Source organism: Salvia miltiorrhiza, chromosome 1 (assembly GCF_028751815.1).
Source record: "Salvia miltiorrhiza cultivar Shanhuang (shh) chromosome 1, IMPLAD_Smil_shh, whole genome shotgun sequence".
Classification (NCBI taxonomy): domain Eukaryota; kingdom Viridiplantae; phylum Streptophyta; class Magnoliopsida; order Lamiales; family Lamiaceae; genus Salvia; species Salvia miltiorrhiza.
The window spans coordinates 52628129-52650469 of NC_080387.1; the positions used below are offsets into that span (position 1 = coordinate 52628129).

The 22341-nt window shown below is 33.0% G+C and overlaps 2 protein-coding genes across 2 annotated transcripts; one reads left to right on the plus strand and one right to left on the minus strand.

The window, feature by feature from the left end:
- Nucleotides 1–939: 939 nt before the first annotated feature.
- LOC131009868 (protein ALP1-like) lies at nucleotides 940–3430 on the plus strand. The gene is made up of 3 exons (XM_057937274.1): nucleotides 940–982; nucleotides 1970–3149; nucleotides 3364–3430. The coding sequence occupies exons 1-3, from the start codon at nucleotides 940–942 to the stop codon at nucleotides 3428–3430; spliced, it is 1290 nt and encodes a 429-aa protein (XP_057793257.1).
- Nucleotides 3431–16225: 12795 nt separating this feature from the next.
- Nucleotides 16226–16657, minus strand: LOC131009876 (uncharacterized). The gene has a single exon (XM_057937282.1). It carries the CDS (start codon nucleotides 16655–16657, stop codon nucleotides 16226–16228), a length of 432 nt encoding a protein of 143 aa, XP_057793265.1.
- Between the last annotated feature and the right edge of the window lie 5684 nt (nucleotides 16658–22341).

The window sequence follows — 22341 nt, forward strand, 5'->3', positions numbered from 1 at the left end:
AATAGAATATAAATTACATTGTGGCATCCGACGAGCCACATCATGTTTCTGGTAACCGAAAAATAGATAAAGGATATATTTGATAAAAACCTGATAGTTTGAGGGTTTAGAAAACATTTCCAATAGTTTTGATAAAGTGGAGATAGTTCAGGGATTTTCATTCTATATTAGTATATTTTAAGAGTATACTACCATAGAAATGGACCAGTCCCGAAAATAATGCAGGAAAAAGTGGACCCCATTCAATCAATAAGTCATAAATGCCGAAATCAACAATCCTTTTAAACATACTTATATTTATAAAACCAAATTCTTACGTGTACAACTTCGATAAGGCATAGTAAGTTAGTAACTTATTTGTTATTGCTTCTCGAAAAAAAACTTATTTGTTATTGCAAATTGTCTATTGTATAAATTTTTCGTCATGCATAATTATTGTTAGTGACTATATTCGGCATGAATGTACTCGAAGCAACATTTACATCTATATATGCTTTATTTAATATACATATATAAATACATTCTTGATAATTATATCTCCCATTCATACACACTTGTGTTGCTAGGTTATTATGTTTAATGAATCTAGCTCCATTAATTTTTTAACATTAGATTTAGAATTAACTATCACATACTATAATTCATTTATAAATCACGTAACATAATACATACACACAAACACAATATTCAATGTAGTAAAAAAGAATGAAAAATCTTTTGTATTCAATTTTCATGAAAGACCTTCCCGACTATCATCCTATTTCTCGTTCTTAATATAATGTGATCTGAATTTCAAAAATGAAATAAATCGTGAAATCTCTAGGAAGGGTAAAATGGTCAAAGCGTAGTAAAAGAAAAATATGAGGGGAGGGCAAATTAGTAAAATGAGGAAGAGAATGAGGGATGGAGAAGTAAGGTTAGGTAAACATCAAAGGCACAATGGGCACCTCTAATATTTGTCTACATTTTCATGAGGTGAATGGTACGTAATACATGATGAAAACAAGACCACTCACATTATCTCTCTGTATTCTCTCTTTCTCTCTCTAAAAATCAATATACTACTACTATATTGGCGTAGACGTAGTATATTAATTGTATTGTATAATTAATCTTCTTTTCTTTCTTCTTATGGATCTTTTCTCTCTCTATATATATATTTATTTAGAATATTATATATATGTGGTTGCTTATCTTAGAAAGCAATTATTTTTACTAGGGTATTTGTTTTATACCTATGCTTCGCTGGCAGTGGGCTTCTTCTCTAGCTGTTAGAGATGCTTTCCCACTATCCTTCTAAATTTACGCCTCATATAATTCTTTCACTTTCTCTCACTATGTATATATATACGTATTTAATATATCTACATAAAAAAAAAAGTCAATACTATGTTGTTTGAATTAATTGTAATACAAATTAATAAAGAAAATATAAATAAGTGAAAACATTAAAAATAGCTTGAATTGAAGCTTCGAAGTCTAAGGTAAATACTTCAATTAGTAGGAACAATTTGGAATCATTAGAGCATCTCCACCGCAGGCGTCGAAAGGAGTCTCGATCCGGGGCTTAGGGAGGGCGGTTGCACTAGAGACGCGGCCTGATGCGAGGCTGTGTCTTGGCGGAGACCCGGGGCGAAAAGAAGAAATGGTTGGCGCGTCCGGAGGACGCGCCCCATTTAAAAAAAAATCGAAATTCATTTTTTTTTTTAATATTGCCGTTTGATTTTTTTATTTTATTTTTTTTTAAATTCGACCATTGGCTTCCAACGGTATTGTGAGATTTTAATATTTTTTTTTCACTTTATCTATATATATCCCAACTTAATTCCAATAATTTTCTTACCTACAAATCATCTCCACAACAAAAATTCTCTATAAGAAATGTCTTCCTCTTCATCAAGCCACGAGGATGAGCGACGTGCTCAAGAATTTTCCAATCTTGTGCAATAATTTAATCAAATTGTTCAAGATATTGGTGATCCGGATGTGCAACCTCGTCGGCGGCGACGAAGAGTGGCAAAGAAGGCCTACATTCATCGGGACCGTGAAGCCGGCGCTCTACGTTTGCACGCGGATTACTTTGCTGAAAATCCGGTCTACCCCGACAACGTCTTCCACCGCCGATTTCTCATGCGTCGTGCGTTGTTTTTGCGTATCGTTAATGCCGTCGCATCCGATCCATACTTCCAACAACGCACGGATGCACTTGGGAGACCAGACTTCACACCGTTGCAGAAATGCACGGTTGTTGTTCGTATGCTAGCTAACGGTGGGGCAGCGGACCAGTACGACGAGTATCTCCAGATTGCAGAGTCCACCTTGTTGGAGTGCTTGCGCAGATTCTGTCGAGCTATTATTCACCTCTTCGGTGCGGAATACTTGAGGAGGCCAACTTCCGCCGACTGCCAACGGCTTCTAGCAATGCACGAGGCGAAGCACGGCTTCCCGGGAATGCTAGGGAGCCTCGATTGCATGCATTGGTCGTGGAAGAATTGTCCAATGGCATGGCAAGGCGCATACACTCGCGGCGATCAGGGGGAACCGACCATCATCCTCGAAGCCGTCGCATCGCAAGATCTATGGATCTGGCATGCTTTTTTTGGGACTCCTGATTCGAACAACGACATCAACGTGCTCAACAACTCGACGTTTTTCAATGATCGACTGCAAGGAATGGGGGTGCCGGTCACATATCAAGTCAACAACGCCTACTACACAAGTGGGTACTACTTGACTGACGGCATCTATCCCAATTGGCCGGTATTCGTGAAGAGTCCTACACATCCGACGGATCCGAAGGGGAAGAGATTCAAAGTGATGCAGGAAGCGGCTCACAAGGATATTGAACGAGCCTTCGGCATCCTTCAAGCTCGTTGGGCAATCGTCAAAGGCCCATCGCGTCTTTGGAGCAAGGAGGAGATGAGCGACATCATGTTCATGTGCATCATTTTGCACAACATGGTCATCGAAGACGAAGGCGAGCACGCAACACAGTGGGAAGAAGACGCCGACGAAGCTTCGAGTACCGCCGCATCTCAACCTCGTGCTGGTGCTCCGCCGGATTTTCGTGCATTTGTTGCACGACAAGCATCCATGCGAGACGCGGAGATGCATGCTCGCCTCACTTTGGACTTGAAGGAGCACATTTGGTCTCGTTTTGGTCCGATTGAGCCCTAGAAAATTATTGTAATTTTTAATTTTTTTATTGTATTTAAATTATGTCTTTAAATTATTGTAATGTAGAATTTTAATTTTAATAAAATATGAATGTTAAAAATAAAAGTGTAGAAATGTGAATTTTGTGAAAATGAGGATTTAAGCACCCATCTAAGACACAATGCATTGGAGAGGGGTGTGTCTTAGGTGGGAACCATCTTCTAAGACACCCCGTAAGCACCAATGCATTGGAGATGCTCTTACAAACCATTGAAATAGAGAAAATATGTGGTGTGTACTTTTTTTTTCTTTGCATATCTTTTACTATTTGACAATATCGCTCTCTTTTGTCTTTTTGAAATTTTAAGTAAGAAGCACGCAGTTTACTGTGGATGGTTTGCAACGTTTGTTGTAGTAAAATATTTATTTTTATTAGTGTATACCTATTGTAAATAATTCTCCCAATAAAAGTTAATTATGTTATAAAATGGAAAGGAAAATTTAGAACCTCATAGAACACGGACCCAAACCATGTGATTATCGTAAATAATTCTCAATAATAATAATTGAGGGTATAGTTAAAATGTGGTAGATATGAATTATGTAATTTGAAATATATAAGTATTTTTGGTTTTTGTGTTTTTTGTAATGAATAAGCATATGTATATATTTTTTGTGGAGGACTGGAATTCCCAACTGTTACATCCCATTTACAAGTGGGTCACATGGCACAACCAAAAAACATGAATAATCAATGAGAAAACTGTAAAAAGAGGACACAAAATAAAATATAAAAATAAAATAAAAGTCAGAATTATTAAGACAAATAAAGGCAGATAGTGAAAAGTTGGGAATAAAGAAACTCTTTTTTATAAAGAATACTTATCAATTATTATAATTCACTGATCAATAAAAGTACTGTACATGATTATGTCCACTATTTAATGTGAGAGAAACAAGACAGTAAAAACTGCTGATCCCAAAGTTGCCACTTGCCAAACTATATTTTATATTTCAACTCCAAAGTATTATTATAAAAATGTATATAATCCAAATTGGCAATATTATAGCTAAATTGTCGATTAATTTGAGTTGATTAAAAGTTGTTCAAATTTTATCATAATAAAATCCAGATTTTGTTTATTTTCAAATTTACATATTATATCCGATCAAATTCAAAATCGATCCAAATTAATATCCATATAATTGTACCGTACGTGAAATATAAAGTGACATGAATATGATATATACATTCAAACAATGAGTTAACACAAATTTTTGTGATCATGTATGTATAATTGCAGTGCGATCGAATCTATGTCTATTTTTCAATTATGAGATCGATATACCTTCTTTCATCTACTTAAATCAACTGTGAGTAAAATCAAATTAACTGTATGGTTAACCACGGTTAAGGGGCCAAAAAAGGCACAATATTTTTTTTTTTTTTGATCAGTAAAGTAAAAATTTTATTAAAAGAAAAGGGATCAAGGCATCAGGAATGCCAATCAAAACAACAAAACAAGTTTGAAATCTTTGGAACACCAAGAAGTAAAAGTAATTCCTAACTCCACGATTTTGTAGGCCTCGTTCCAACTCCAAAGTCTCCCCTTAATCTCTAAAACAAGTCTATCAATATCCCAAGCCTTGTCCTGAAAACGACTACCATTCCTACTTTCCCATAGCAACCACACTGTTCCCACCCACAAAGCTTTAAGCAGTCTTTTTTCTCTCTTCTTTTTTCCAGCCGCAATGAAAGAAATGAAGTGTTGAAAGAAATGAAGTGTTGAAAAAAGGCACAATATAATTGCTAGATTATAAAGCTAATTTTCGTATAGAAGATATTAGCTTTATTTTATTGTTAAAGTGAAAAAAAAAAAAAAAATTGCTTTGGCTGGATCATGGATGGTGATGGAGGGTCACTGTCTTTAAGTAGATAGCACCATTTTTTTAATATTTAATTTTACACTATTAGAAGCGTTTACAAATTGAAATATCTATATAGTATCTCTTGATTGATTGAGTTTCAATAAAATATCTTCTTATTCAGTAACCTAAAATAATACTAATATTATTTTTTTTCTCTATTTTGTAACATGTAATAATTGCTAATTAATGATGATATATATACAAGTAATATTATGTTACATATTTTATGTGAGAATTGTTCATGTTTAGCTTATTTTAGCGCTATTTTTTGTTATATATATTTATTTTAATTTTAATATCTCATAAATTATTGTTGAGATAATTAATTTTATAAATTACATAAAAATATAGTTTGATTTGTTCTTTTTATTGATTATTGAAGTTAAAGGGAAAATAAACAAATCGAGCTTTGATTTGCTTATGTAATAATTATAAAATTAATGATCTATATAATAATTTGTGATATATTATAATTAAAATAAATATATAAAACAAAAAAGATAACGATAACGTGAGTGTTGCTCACTTAAGGCATATGTAGCATTTCTATGTCTCTCTCCACACACACATAGTGTGTGTGCTAGTGAAATATAATTAGAGATTTAAGGGTGTGTTTACTGTGATGGAAAAGGAGAGAAAAAATATATTTTCACATTTTTTTTCTACTATTTTCACATATGTTTATTGTGATGGAAAATTTTCTTCAAGCAGGATGAAATCTTTTCTCGGGTAACCTCTTTTCACTCTTTTTCTCTCAAATGTTGGATAATATTATTCTAATGTTAGGGGTGTGAAAATATTTTTCAATATTTTCTTATATTTTCATCTTTAATAAACATATGATAAAAAAATATATATATATATATATATATATATATATATATAATATTTTCTTATTTTTTGTTATCCATCATTAATTTTTAATGAAAATTTTTACAATTAAAGTAGATGCACCTTAAACATGTAGAGTATGATTTTTTTTTTTATATAACTAAACTGAGTTTTCCACTTTTTCAACATGTAGATTATGATAAAACTATAAACGCTATGGAGAGACAATCTTCCAACTGTAATTAATTATTAAATGCTTTTGATTACTTTTTCTTTTAATCCTACGAAAATATATTCTACGCAACATGCACAGCACCCGCGCAGCCGCGCTGGAACATAATTCAAATATATGGAGTATCTTTTTTCAAAAACGAGAGAAAATCGAAACCGATCTGAGAATTGTACAAAAGTTTGATATATTCCTTTTCTTTTAATTTTGTTCACTCCATTTTCTTTGTAATTTATTTTCTCCACCTTTGTCAGCAGGGACGGATCTAGAAATTTAATAATGACCAGGCGAAATTTCACCGGATGATTCTAATTAATAAAGTTTTAATAAAGAAAACGAGTTGAATCTTGAATAATTATTTGAAATGACATAATTATGACCGGGCGAGATTAACATATATAGATAAAAAAAAATTAAAATCATACATTTATAGGTAACAAAAAAAAAATTGATCGGGCGACGGCCTGGGGTGCCTGGCCTTTAGATCCGTCCCTGTTTGTCAGTGTATTAATTAGTTCGTGGATACTAAAAATTGCGACGGAGGGATAATAATTTTAAGTTAGTTATAGTTATGGCGTGAATTTTAGGGCCAAACTGCAAAAACCTAACAGTCCGATTTTGAAAATATTGTAAAAATAGTAGAGAAGATAGGAATAATATATTATTTTTGGAAAGTGCCATTATAAATGGAATAAACTATAAAGAAAAGTGTGCCAAAATAAGCTATTTACTTACATTTTCGGGCTATAAATTCGGACGTGGAAGACTCTAATCTGACGTGAATATTCTAATCTTTTTTGTAAATTATGTATTACACTTGAGTGTAATAAAGACTTTGACGTCATTTTGACGCTCAAATTATAAATATATTACCATGAAATTTACAAAATAAATAAAAAATTCACGTCATATAAGAGCCTTTTACATCATAATTTTCAACTTGAAAATATAGGCTCGAAATTTATTTGCAACTCGCACTCAAATGCTAGGCTATTTGTGCAATATTTCAAAGGTTGAACAATTTTTGCAGCTTGACCCAAAAGTATTTTTGTACGTAATAGTTAAAAGGTTAAAAAAAAAAAAATTACAACTCGACGCAAATACAATACATAGATTAATTAATTGTCCAGAATTATTTATACATAATTTGAGAAGAAAAGTTTTAATTGCTTATATATATATATATATATATATATATATATATATATATATATATATGCAGCAGCGCGCGAGTGATGTGAATGCATGTAATGTAATAGTGGGAAGATAAATTCGATTCTTATTTATTTCTTAAACTAGTTCGTAGAGTAATAAGTATATAGGGATTTTGAAAAAAAAGAAGGATTATATAGTCTATTTTCACAGCAACGGAAATGCTTCACCCCATTTCTAAAAAGGGGTCCCCTCTTTTTAACATTCCTTTCATCTATATCTATATCCACTATAATAGCAACAAAGTATCTAACATCCCACATGCAAAATTATCAACAATAGAATAGCATAATCATTAACTGTTACATCCTACATAGAATAAATAGCAAAACTTACACCATCTTTCATTTTCTACACACTTTTTTATTGTGGAATATCTTTTTTTATATCAAGAAGAAGAAATTAATTGGATGTTTGTGTCATCTAGCTTGGAACGAGTTAGTGGCAGAATGGGTGGTTTTTTCTGAACCTATATATCATATGTTAGAATTTTATTAACGCCTCTATAAATTTTAATAATGAAGGTGAATTTATCTAATATGTTTGAAAAGTAACGACTCTAAGTTTCCCATGAATTATTAAAAAAGAAAAGGGTGCATGTTTGTGCGCCAATTGGCTCCACCCCATATATTATTAAATAAATAGCTATAGCTGTACTTTACTATTGTATATGAAACTTTTTATCCTGTACTTTAAATTTTATTTTATTTAAGATAACATACTAATTAATTAATGTACTTGAAATAACATACTAACATGTTACATGTATATGCATGGAGCAAAAGATTTTTTATTTTTTATTTTAAAAAAAAGTGATTGAACTGGTTTAGACTCATGAGATGTATAATGCATTGTTCATTTGACACACAATTATACACACATGCATTATTAAAAGAAAAGAATATACTGCACATCTATATTTAGACTGGTTTAGACTCATAACTTGTCATAGTAATATTTTTAGACTGAACTTCAATTAATATATATATTATTCAAGTCTCAGAATGGATTTAGAGATAATTTTAGTCCATTAATAATTTCTGGCAACGAAAAGCCGAGCTTGTAGCTGGTTTTGACGCATGATTATATTTCCAACATTACAAATTTAATAACATGGAAAACTGAGATATTTCATGTCATAAAACGACATAGTTTTTCTTTATTTTTTAAAATTTTGAAGAAAAAAAAAAGACACATGACCGATGTTGTTTTAATGATGTAGAACATCTCAATTTTCACGTTATTCTATTTATACGAGTGAGAAAATGCTATGTGTAATATTTGACTGCCTATTAAATTTTTTGCCGTCAAAAATCACTAATGAACTAATATTATCCCTAAATTAATTAACGAGGCATAAATAAAATGTTATTTGAAATTCATGTTAAAACTGCTCATATGTCTATTAATAAGAATAAATGAGTGCAATTTCCCTTACAAAATGAATATGGACATGTAAATTAAATTAAAAAGAACTAAAATTACAATGATCTCCAAGTCATAGAAATAAAAACAACATAATTACATGAAATGCGACATGGATGATGGTATGTACCTATTCATATATACATGTAGCATTTATGAGAACAATTTAGGTGGCAAATCATGTACTTAGTAAATAAATTGTCCCAACAGCTAGTTTTTACTATGAGGGGTTGTGACATGGACCAATATGAATTGTCTCATCTAAATATTTATGATGGCCCATTTAGAAAAAGTTACATGTACACAAAGGGTTTAATTGAACATGGTAGGCATGTGAATATAGACATACATCATGTGTCATCCATGTGGATTAACCCTTTTCCAATTTTTTTTTTTTTTTCTCTGCCATTAGCTAGCCACCAATTTGATTCTTCCACATTTTATATATCTACTTCCCTTTTTTTCCCTCTCTTTTTTCATGTGTTTCCTAATTTCATCTTTTTTCATGACGAGGACAAATGATGATCATAATACAGGAAAAAAGTATTTGCAGTATTCTCATATGATTAATATTCCATTTCTGATATTTTATTTCATAAATGTATGTTGTACATAGATACAAATAACTAATATTGTAATTATTTGTTATCGTATTGTAGAAAATGATACCAAACAGAATGAAATATTTTATTAATTCTAGAGTTTTTTTAAAGAAATAAGAAAATTGAAATGCAATTTATAACTAACCTTTGAAGACTACTAGGTGGAATAATATTATTCTCCCCAATCCAATGTCTACATACACATATATTTTCACACACACATACACACAGTCATACATATATATCTGTATATAGAATCGATTTGTCGCGAAACAGTGGTTAACTCTGGTTTGTCACTGATCATTCTTCTTTAAAAATAAATAATTAAGTGAAACCAAATTTTAGCTGCCTGTAATTATTTTTTCCATCGTCATCATCTATAAAAAAAATCATATACATTATTTTTTTATGAATGGTTGCAACTTGCAAACCTATAATTACTAAAATAATACTTCATCCGTCCCATATATAGGCTGATTGAGATTTTGATCACAAGGATTAATAAAATTCATTGGAAATAAAAATATATAATTAAACTTTTTAATATGCCCATATTTATTATTTAATGATGGATTAAAGTTGAGTAAATTAAAAAAGTAAATAGGGATATAATAATAAATGAGTAAAATAACATTACTTTTTATGAAAATAAGTCTATATAAATGGGACATCCGAAAAAGGAAAACAAGCCTATATATATGGGACGGATGGAGTAATAAAAACAATTGTACATTTGTTAGGCGTACATTACAGAAGTAAATAAGTAGTTAAGTATAATTGAAATAATTAATCCCGTCAAAAAAAAATTAATGTAGCCGAATTGAACAAGTAATTTAATACTACAACCTAACTGGAGTTGAATATAATTTACATATCGGATAACTCGTACTTATAAATTTAAGAACAATGTACACCTGAAATTGACAAGTTAACGTATATGCGATGATTATGGCTTCTTTTTTATTTTTCACTTTTATCAATTATCATTTTTTCAACTCGTTGTTGTCATTTTTAATATATGCATGAGCCCATAAAACATTGATCACTTGAATTAATTTGAATTTATGGATTTTCGAGTCTCTCGTAATTAAACGCTGCAGTTAGAACGGTAGTCTTACTCTTAATGTTGTGTTTAAATTGATTTTTCAACAGCAAAATTAAACATTCGCCCTTCCTTATATTAACACCTCAAGCATTTTGCTTTTTGCAATACTTTCACACTTTATATATATATATATTGGAAAATTAGATTTTAATACTCAAATCATTGTAAGTTGAATTACCCAAAGACTCTCTCTTGTGAAAAGTTTTGAGTTCAATCCCATCCGAGTGCAATGTAATTTTCTAACCTTTATGTGGTGTAGTGATCTTGCCTGTGTGCATATAGATATTTATCACCTTTGTATGGTGCAGAGATCTCACCTACGTGTGGTGTAGTGACTTATTTGATTTTACAATATCTCTTATAATTAGAAAAAAAAAAAAACTCAAATTATTGCTATATATTCTCACAATTGTTGGAATAAATAGCTTATTTAATGTCATGATTACATTGTAATTAATGATATTAAATGATATTTTTGGAATCTACATGTTGAGTAGATTAATTTGATATATTTACTTGTTCAAATCTGTAAAGAATTGAATGAGTAATTAATGCCCAAAGATATCCATGGTTCGGACCACCTGTTTGCCCAAACAGTGCACGTGGTGACGGTTAAGGACCGAAGAGACACGACGGTTTGGACCACCTGTTTGCCCAAACCGACGTGGCAGCGGTTGAGGACCGAAGAGACACGATGGTTCGGATCTGTTTGTCCTAACAGGGCACGTGGCGACGGTTCAAGACCGAAGAGACACGCCAGTTCGGACCTCCTATTTGGCCAAACAGTCACTTCAGTTCAAGGAAACCCCTGGACTAAGGGGTGAGCAGCGGGTCGGACCCGGACCGACCCGGACCGACCCACCGGGTTTGTTGGATCGAAATTTTCAAAAAATTGGACCGACCCGGACCGATTTATACGTGTGGACCGACCCAGACCCAGACCGAACCCGAGCAACGGGTTCGGTTCGGTCCAGGTCAGACCCGCCAATAATATAATCAACCCAATTCAAGACTCCCAATTGTCGTCCCAACTCCCAATTAATTAACCCAATTCACAAAAATTACACATATACAGTACTCTTTCATTATATACATATATACACATAAGAGATTGATATACACAAGATTTTAGGAGATATATATATTAATATTTCACGCACGCAATATCAGTTTTTGCAAAGTTTGATTTTGAATTTTTAGACTTGACTTAGGGTTAGAAGAAATTTGATTTGAAATTTTATTAATATTGTTATAAATATTAAATATATAAATTTATAAATAATTAATTGATAAATAAATGGGTCGGTCCGGGTTCGGCGGGTTCGAGCGGGTTTCGACCCGGACCGACCCGACGAAATTTCGGTCCTAGAAATTCGACCGGACCATACATGTGTCTTGGGTCGGTCCGGTCCGGATCAAACCCGTCGGTCCGGGCGGGTTCGGTGGGTTCGGGTTGGGTCTGCTCACCCCTACCTGGACTACTATAAATAGGGCCCTCCAGAATGAGATTAAACACACCAACGAATTCAGATAATCAATTTGCCATATTAGTTTAGTTTACATACTCAGTCCCGAGTATCAAGCCGTTCGACTGGATAGCGATCTCCTAGTGCTAAGGACTCGTCTATCATCCCGAAACCGTTGTATCTTGGGGGCAATTACTGTAGATCCGCGAGCACAGAGCGGAAGTAATTTTGCCTTACGGAGAGAGAATTTATTCTCGACTCAGTTCTGCATCTTTTCCATTCATCGTCATTCTATTTTCTACACTACCAAATAACAACAATTACTTTCTCACCAAAAGAAATACTAACAATTATATGTTCGAACTATCAAACTTTTAACAATTACATCCTCCTATTTCATTTTCGACAAAGGAAATTTTATGTGGCAATCCTGCGGGTTGAGCTGGATTTTAAGTTTTTAACCAAACAAAATTAAAATTAAGTAAATATCAAAACAGCATCGTTTTGGCAGTAAGATAAACTCGTAGAGCTTGGTGTCAATTCATTTTTGCACGAAAATTACGTTTTGATGCCAAATCATTTTTCATTCCTTTTGTTAAATTATAGCTTAACTCCCGTTTGCTAGATATGCTTATACGTTAAATAAAGTTTATCATTATACGTAGATAATAAAGTTTTTGTTCCAAAGTGCTTTATGAAGTAAGAGTATTTTCAAGAGTGCGACTACGCATACAACAATTTCCTTTTGGAATAGATTTCTTGTACAAGACAATTTCTTTATTTAAGGAACGTATCTTTTTGCAAGGAATGTATTTTGTCCAGTCCACAAATCATTATTTAGGATTTGAATAGTATTTCAAGTTCAAAAAAGGTAGAGCACTGAAATTATTTTTGCCTCAATCATATAATTCACATATTAATTAGAGGTGCGTTCAATTTGTGTGTTTTCCTACTATGAGTTACAATATGAGTTCTAGAGTAGAGTATTTTTGTGAGGTTAAACACTATTGAACTTCATAGTAAAAAAGTTTTAGACTCTTGTTTATTATGGGTTTGGGTGATGAGTGTTAGTATGACGTCCAAGTTGTGTGTGCGCACACGCATCGTTGGTGAAGTTTTGGGAAGTTGCTAGGCGTAATAAGGTGGAGTCTTATTGTGTAAGTCATTTTGTAACTTATTTCTACGTAGTGAAATGTTTCCCCTGGGCGAGACCCCATATATACGTTGGTCATCGAATTGAGTTATCAAGTTGTTGTGTTGCTTTATACTCTCTCCGTCCCCAAATTTCATGGCCTTTTTGCCATTTTACTCAATCGCCTAATTTTATATCCCTTTCTATTTTAGTAAAATTACTCCACACAACTCCATAAAGGGTGAGACTCTTACTCCACTTTAATCACTTTAATACTCTCATAAATATTTGACCCTTATTCCACTCACAATATACTCAATCATTTAATTAAAATCGATATCATTCTTAAGAGGACATGAAATTAGACCATGAAGGAAGTATTGTTTGTATTCGTGTGATTATTTCTACCCAGTGTTAGCGCTAGTTATGATACACTCTCTCATCACATGTTCTACACATTAATCAATTTTTCAACTCTCAATACGCCACGTAGAATTTTTGCCATCAGATAGAAACTATGTTACGAAATTGTTAAAAGTTTAATAATTTGAGTATTTAATTATTATTTTCTTTAAATTATGGCATAATTGTGAAAATGTCAATAGTTTATGTACTAAAGTTATATATAGGGTTTGGTTCAAGTGTAAACTCTATCTTACGGTGAAAACTAGATCCTATGAACAAACATATAAAATACGTGAACAAGAGATAGTCAAATCGTGAACAACTAAATGTTCACGTGTATACAAGATTCAACCATCTTTGTTCATGTATTTTATGTATTACAATTGTTCACGACTTGACTATCTTTTGTTCACGTATTTTATGTGTTTGTTCATAGGATCTAGTTTTCACCGTAAGATAGAGTTTACACTTGATCCTTCCACTATATATATATATATATATATATATATATATATATATATATATATATATATATATATATAGGGTCAAGTTAAACAGAGAATTATTATATATTTCATTTTGAACAAGTCTATACATTTTACGAACAGATCAACATAACTAATGAACATACGTATTTAGTGAAAAAAGAGAAAAACTCGCCACCAGCAGGATTCGAACCCGGGGCAAATTGTTGTTCATGCGGTACATTGATTTGTTCGTAAAAATTGTAGATCTGTTCGTTTTTATTTCACGAATTCTCTATTCTCTAAATATTTAGCATTCTCTGTTTAACTTTTCTATATATATATATATATATATATATATATATATATATAAAAGTTTATGTACTAAAGTATAAATAACTTAGTTTTTATGAACTTACTATAATCTCGACCTTAATTATCTTAGGAAAACCGAGATTTTTAAGTTTTCAAATTGAGAAACAAAGAGATTAATTAGGGCAAGGCCAATCGAATTTGTACAACTTATAGAGTTTTTTTTAGGATAAAAAAATGTATACTGAGTTATATGAGACTATATAAACACATGATTTTCAAGATTTAGTTATTGACAACACATTTAGTACCCCACCTAATTTTAATTAATAATATTACAAGATTGTGTGATTATGAAGATACACAATCATGTGCAGTGTCTTAACTGAACCATTTAGGTGGCAACCTCAAATTTTGGGGGGCCTTCCCATCAATTTTAAATAAAGAAAAAATTAAAGAAACTTTTAAAATAAAATAAATACAATTAGTAAATTCCTATAACTAGATAGGGAGTTAATACAAAAACATGGGAACATGTGAATTCGAAAGGCAAAACCATGATTGTTAACCACATGATGCAACTGTATATTTACAAGAGTTACAGGGTGTGCTCATAATTGAGATAATTAATAGAGATCGATTTAATTAATTTGCGTAGCTTAATTAGATTAGGCATTAATTTTTTTTTAAAAAAAATTATAACTCATTCGTTCATTATTATCTAGCACGGTCTAGATGTATAGATTGGTTTGTTAAGGCTCGAGATTTAGTTAGATTAAAAAATAAAAATATATAAAAAAAACTTGATTATTGATATATAGTTAATTAACAATTATCGAGATTAATTAAAATTTGGGTGTATTCGTTCAAGACTTTTAAAAGTCTATAAAAATCCAGAGGTATTCGTTTCAAACTTTTAAAAGTCTATGAAAATCTAGAGGTATTTAAAAATCTATGAACTTTAAATTTGGAATGACTTTCATTGATTTCGTTCAAAAAATACACATGAACAAATCCGACCACAGACCACGAGAATTCGAAATTCTTCAGATTATCCAGCACTCGCTGGGTTCCAGCGGACGCGGCTCAAGAAGGCAACGCCGGTTGGCACTCAGCGGTCGATGCTCACAAATCCAGCGATGGCAAGGCCCTAGCGGCCGCTCGGAGAAGCCAACGGGCTGCATTCACTAAGCCAGCGGTCGCTGGGACTCGGTCCACCGCTCATGGGCTCGCAACGATCGCTTGTTTTTTAGTTTCAAATCCGGGAAAACCACAAGCAATTCTTGTTAAAATTCATCCAAAATCTTTGCCGATTTCTGTTTAGAATTCTAAAAATCATGAAGACTCTCTGTGAAATCGATAGATTACTAAAATCCATAGAGATTTTAGAAATCTACCGAAATCCTGAACGAATACACCCCCTTAGTTGTGATATTATTGATATTTGTGATAGATGATTGCGTGTAGTGACAGGAACAAGAATTAATTGATTAATTAAAGGATATATTTTTCGGGAACAATATCTATACTATAATAAAAAATCAATTTTAAATTAATCTCTAATTGATTTCAAATTAAATTGATATAATTTTATAAATAAAAACAATTCACGGTCATAATTGATGTAATACTTGACATTAATTTCAATTAAAAACACATGATACAAGTCAACCGTCTACTAATTAATATCCTAATTAACTGCCACAAATTAATCTTTTAACTTTTAGATGAAGGCTACTGTTCATTTTTTAGGAAAAACAACCACTAATCATAACTAACTTCACATACTTTTATATAATTTTTTTTTTTGAGCAGAAAAGAGAGAAAAATTCATTGAAGACGGTACCAGCGGTACCAAAAAAAAAAGGGAAACAAGATAGAAGAAACAAAATAACCGTAGCAACAAAAACGTCACAAAACCACCGAGCACTTTACAGAAGGAACCATCCGGACTTCCTCACAGCGCAGCTTCGAACCATCTCCTGAAGTCCTCAGTTACTTTCTGCACGTTGTACATCGTCATCCAGCTCCACAATCTCGATTTAAGTTCCGCTTCAGTTCTTTTAGAATTCCAGACTCCATGCTGAAATTTGCGTTCGTTTCTCAACTTCCAAATACACCAAAACAGTCCCGACCAAACACCGATCAAAAACCGTTTATCTTTCTTGTTTCCAAGGTTAATAAAAGCATTAAAATGGTCAATCACCTTGCAATGCATCGCCATTTGTTTGCCAATCCATGAGAGCGTCGCATTCCACAGCTCCAAGGTCTTTTGACAGCCAAAGAAAATATGATCAACCGTCTCAATCGTCGACTTATAGAAAACGCAGAGAGCCCCCTGTTGTTGAATAGCCACCTTTCGTTTCAAGAGATTATCACATGTAGCCATTTTGCCTTTGAAAACTTTCCAAGATGTTGTAATCACTTTGGGTGGAGCTGGGGCTTTCCAAATGGAATAAAATTCACTCTCCTTTCTCCTGTTGAGATCAATTCTGCCGTCGGTACTTATGATCTTGTAAGCTGACTTAACCGAAAAGGCTTCGTCTTTTGAGGCTTTTATATAATTTATTATTATTGTACTCAAAATAAACAGCACTAAAAAAATATAAAGATGCGAAATATGATTGAAAATTTGAAACTTTGTATTGATTTTGAATACTTTGTGTGTGCGCAATATGTAGCGAGTGTAGCTTGTTCGTTTACAATGAACATATGCTCATATTTATAGACTAAAAACATTACGAACCTTAATAGGAACAAGATTTTGTTTCTATCTCATAGAACTAAAATTATCTTCAAGTCAATCTCCTATTTTATCGGGTATGTGATATCTTTAAGATGGCGTCGAATCCCGCATAATCAGGAGTGCTGCAAAGCCAATAATGCTGCTAATTAGGGCTGGTAATCGGTTCGATTCAGTTTTAACCGAATCAGTTTACCGGTTAACCAACCAAAATGTTAACCTAAAATTGAACTGGTTAACCGGATCTGTTAATCGGTTAATCAACTGATTCGCTCCGAAATCCGGTTAGCAACTTCAAAAAAATTCAATTTTTTAGAATGTGAGCAATAGGATTCAAACTCTTGCTTTTTGAAAGAAAAGGTGAGGTCTTATTCACTCTACCAATTAATGACTTATGTTGTTTATTTAGAACAAAAAAAAAGTTTTATAGAGACTTGTAATTTTATATTAAAAAAAAAAAGAACAACTCCACTTATTGAACGACTGATCATCAGCAACGGATAGGGTAAAACTCTTTTCAGAGCTTGGCCTGTGTGTGTGAGAGAGACTCTTACTCTTATACATACACTCAACTGGAACATGAGTTTATTAATTACTCCCTCCGTCCACGAAATGAGTACCCATATTTCCTTTTTCGTCCGTCCACGAAATGAGTACTCATTTCCCTTTTTAGCAAGTGTACCCCACACATCTCTTTAATTAATACACTAAAAAAGTGGGACCCTTAAACTATTCACACTACATTCCATACATTTCTTAAAACCCGTGCCGTCCACAAATGGGTACTCATTTCGTGGACGGAGGGAGTAATTAATAAGCGCATATGTAGATAAACTGATGCTGAAGCATGATAATTGACGGGTACTGTAGTAATCACAAAACCAATTTGCCTATATATATTATTACATGTCTATATTGGTTAATTATATTTATATATGATTGTAATATCAAATTAAAGTGTACGTGAATATTGTCAATAAGCATACTAAAATACTACATCATCGGTCCCACGAATCTTGACACGTATTTTTTTTTGGGCCGTCCCACGAATCTTGTCATATTTCCAAATAAGGTAATAATTATTACATTCTCTTCTTTTTTTTTTATCAGAAAAAAGAAAATTTTATTAGAGCACATCAATGGTACCAGAGGTACCTAGAACTTGATACAAGAAGATAAAACAAAATCATGAGAACACCACACACCGAAATCAACCTCAGCAACACCCAAATTGAAGGTTTTAATCCAACTCCACAGTCTACCTTTCACCTCAAGCACCAATCGACTAACCTCCCAAACTCCACCATCAAACCTACTCTCATTCCTCTTTTTTCCACAAGAGCCAAACAGTTACAATCCATAACGCCTTGAGGATCTTCCTACTTTTCTTTCCGCGTCCCAGGTGAAAGAATGAAGTAAAATGTTGGGCAACATTACCTGGTCTGGCCGTCTGAACACCAAGCCATCTTTGAATTGAGTCCCAAACCATCATCGCTTTTGGACAAAACAAGAACAAATGGTCCGCCGTTTCCTCACTCGAAATGCATGCGTTGCACCGCCTCTCAACAATATCCAGCATCACCTGCCTCTTAACCAGATTATCACATGTAGCAAGCCTGTTTCTCAAGCATCTCCAAGCCGTCACCCTCGCCTTGTGTGGAGCCGGAGCATCCCAAACATTTGAAAGTGCTTCAATGTGCTGCTGTGGTGAATGACTCTCATTGTTGCTTGCCTCCAAGATAGAGTATGCTGATTTGGTTGAAAACTTTCCATCCTTCGTCGCCTTCCATTTCCATGTGTCTCTACAATCTGCATTAAACTCAACATTTGAGATGAACAAAAGTAAATCATTAACCAAAACCTTTTCCCATTCAAACAACTCTCGTCTCCACTTAAACTCCCAAACCCATGCACCATTCACCCACCCCCCGACTCCTCAACCGACACAAGATTATCACAAACCAGCAGAAACAGCCTAGGAAACACGAGGCTAAGCGGTTTTGCCCCCACCCATCTATCTATCCACATTTTAGTATCCCTCCCATTCCCAATTGTACGAGTAATATTGTTGAAAAACCACCCCCCATCCATGCTACCCCCCATCTGGATTGTTTTCGGCCACCACCCTCCCCCCACTCCCGAGCACCGGACACCCATGTCCCCATTGTAGCTCCCCATAAATAGACCTCACCACCCTAGCCCACAGTGTCTCCCTTTCCACCAAGAACCTCCACAACCACTTTCCCACCAGTGCCCTGTTGAACCTCTCTAAATTCCTAAACCCCAGCCCTCCCTTATCATTTTTAGTGCACAAAACATCCCACTTAATTTGAACAAAATCAAAGTTAGAACAATGAAAATCAAATCGAATCCAGAAATCTAGAAATTTGAACCATGAAAATTGAATCCAGAAATCGAAACAGCGCAACCAAAAAATCGAATCATGAAAATCGAAACAACACAACTAGAAATTTCGAATCCACGAAAATCTGCCAATTTTGTTCTCTCCGATTCCCAAATTTGAATCATGAGAATGAAGGGTTTCAGAAGGAGGGTGGTGGCCTCATCGCTACGGCGGCCGGAGAAGGAGAAGAGAAGGGGATGGGCGGCGGTTTCAGACGTGCACGTATCTCGAGCGACGCCTCCGTCGCCCCAGAGCCAGATCCGCCACTCTCTTCCTCTCTCAAATCGAACCTAGAAATTGAGGGTGGTGGTTTGGCGGATCAAGGTTTTTGAAAAGAAGGAGACCGGAGCGCGTGGTGGTGGTTCAGCGGCTCAGGACGGTGGTGGTTTGGCGGATCTGGGTGGCAGAGAAAGGGTGTGGGAAGGGCGACACTGGTGTTCGGCGAGGCTAGGGCTCGGCCCTTTGCCCCCGTCAGCGTGTGCACGAGCGATCAGAGGCTCACCGGAGGAGGCGAGGGGTGCTCCGCGGTGGCCATGGTTCGCCGACGGCGACTCCGCTGAGAAGGGGGGGAGATGGGCAGTGGGAGTGAAGAGAAATGAGGGAGGTGGGTGAACTGAAATGAGTAGATTAGGATTTTCTACTAATTTATACCATAATTAAGGTTCAATTAATTAGTTATAGTTAAGCCCTAATTCTTTCTTTATTTGGAAGTGTGTCTTTATTATTGGGACAGTCCAATACGGAAAGTGTGTCTTCATTAGTGGGACGGAGGGAGTACTTTATTAACTACACACTTAAAACACTAATCTACAACTCCTTAATTCTCGTGCCGAAACCAAACGTGTCAAGATTCATGGGACGGAAGGAGTATAAGCATAATAAAATATAAATAAATTAATTAATTAATAGTGTAAATCGGTTAATTTAGTTTAACCGATTAACCTACCAGTTAAACTGATTAACAAATTAACGGAAAATACGATAACCGATAACTGGATCGAATAGGTAAAAATTGGTATCGGTTAATCGATAACCAATTTTTTCGAGTTCGATTGCGATTTTAACCGAATAACCGAAATCGATTTACCAGCCCTACTGCTAATGGTTGGAGTAGGTTGATTTTGCCTCAATTCGTCAGTTTAACTTCCTTCTTTTGGGCCGCAAACTTTTGTTCTCATCAATTACAAGATGAAAAAATGATTAATTTAAATATGGATAAATTTATATAAAGATTTAACACCAAGTATTTAAAATTAATTAATATAAATATTTCTACAAGAAAATTATGATTGTAGGTAATCTTAATTGAAGTCAATTCAATATTATATTGTATATTTATATATGACCTTACAATTGGTTGATTTTATTAAATTAATAATGAATCAATAATTTTGACAAATACCATATTTAATTTTAGTCTTAACATAGTTTAACAGACTATTCATATGTTACTAATATTATCTATATTTATATAATACTCCATATAAAAACATCTTTTCAAAATTGTAACGGTGAACATTCGGCCCATTTGTAATTTTATGTTTTCAAAAATTAATTTTTAAAATATTAAAGCATTTATTTTGTTAATGTACTACTCGTTTTTTTGGTAGTATAATTATGAATGTTGTATAAAAAGTTATATATTTTAAAATTTATACTACCTCTACTCACAAATAATATACAATTTTGATTTCGACACGAGTTTTAATAAAATAGTTGGTGAATGTGTGGTCAGGGGATAAAGGGTCTCAACGTGTAAAAATGAATGATTGTGGTTGAATTGAGTGTGAATTATGGTGATTTTTGCGTAAATAAAAGGTATTTATAATGATGAAATATAAAAAAGAGAATATGATGTTATATCCGAAAAAGGAAAGGTGGTATACTCTTTATGGATGACATATAAGGTAATTATTATATACTCTTTGTGGACGGCGATAGTTAATATTTAGATTTTTTTCTAATTTAATTATATATGTATTTTTTTAACTATAACTACTAGCGTGTATCGCACGGAAGACAATTTTTTGTAAAAATATAAACTATTAGTATTATAATCAATCCTTGAGATTTATCATTAAAATTGAAGCTTACAAAATTATGTAACATAGTTATGGAATTATTAATGCAAAAATTAATTTATTAGCAAAATTAAATGTCAAAGTAATTATGAAGTCTAATCATATTTTTGAAATTTTTGTGTTTTTCATCGTCAACAGATAACAAATCATTAATAAAAGAAGAGAAAAAGTGAAAATATTATTCCTTATGCGAGTGTACAATATTTAAAACTTAGAATAGAAAGTTGAACTTTCGGATCACTAAATCTTAATAAAAATAAAATAACGTAATTTGCTAAATTATGAGTTGCCCAATTAGCTTCAGAGAACTCCGAAACCACAAACTATTTATAATAATAATAATAATAATAATATCGTGATGTATAAACGTCATTGCTACTAGCTAGACTAATACGGCATGGTATAGATGCTAGATAAATTTAATTTGGCTGCGCTTACGAAGTTTTTAAATATTTGAAATATTTTATCATATTAAAAGCTGTTTTGACATTTATGAATTCTTATGTACTCTTGCCGTACTAAATATATAGACCACTTTTTTTTTTTTTTTTTGAGCAGTGCTATTTGGACAAAATTTATTCGGACAAAAATAAGATTAATTTTTTAAAAAAAATTAATTTATTTATAAATTTTGATTCAAGTTTAAAAGGATTTAGTTACTTTTATTGTTTTTCCCATATTATGGAGTAATTTTTTTTGTAAATTTTTAACATTTTCTTTATTTTTGGTTATTTTATTTGTAGTTTGTGTACTTTAAAAATAATAATAATTAAAAAGGTTATTAAAAAATTACAAAAAATACAATATAAAGAAAATAATAAAACTAGCTAAATTCCTTTTTATTT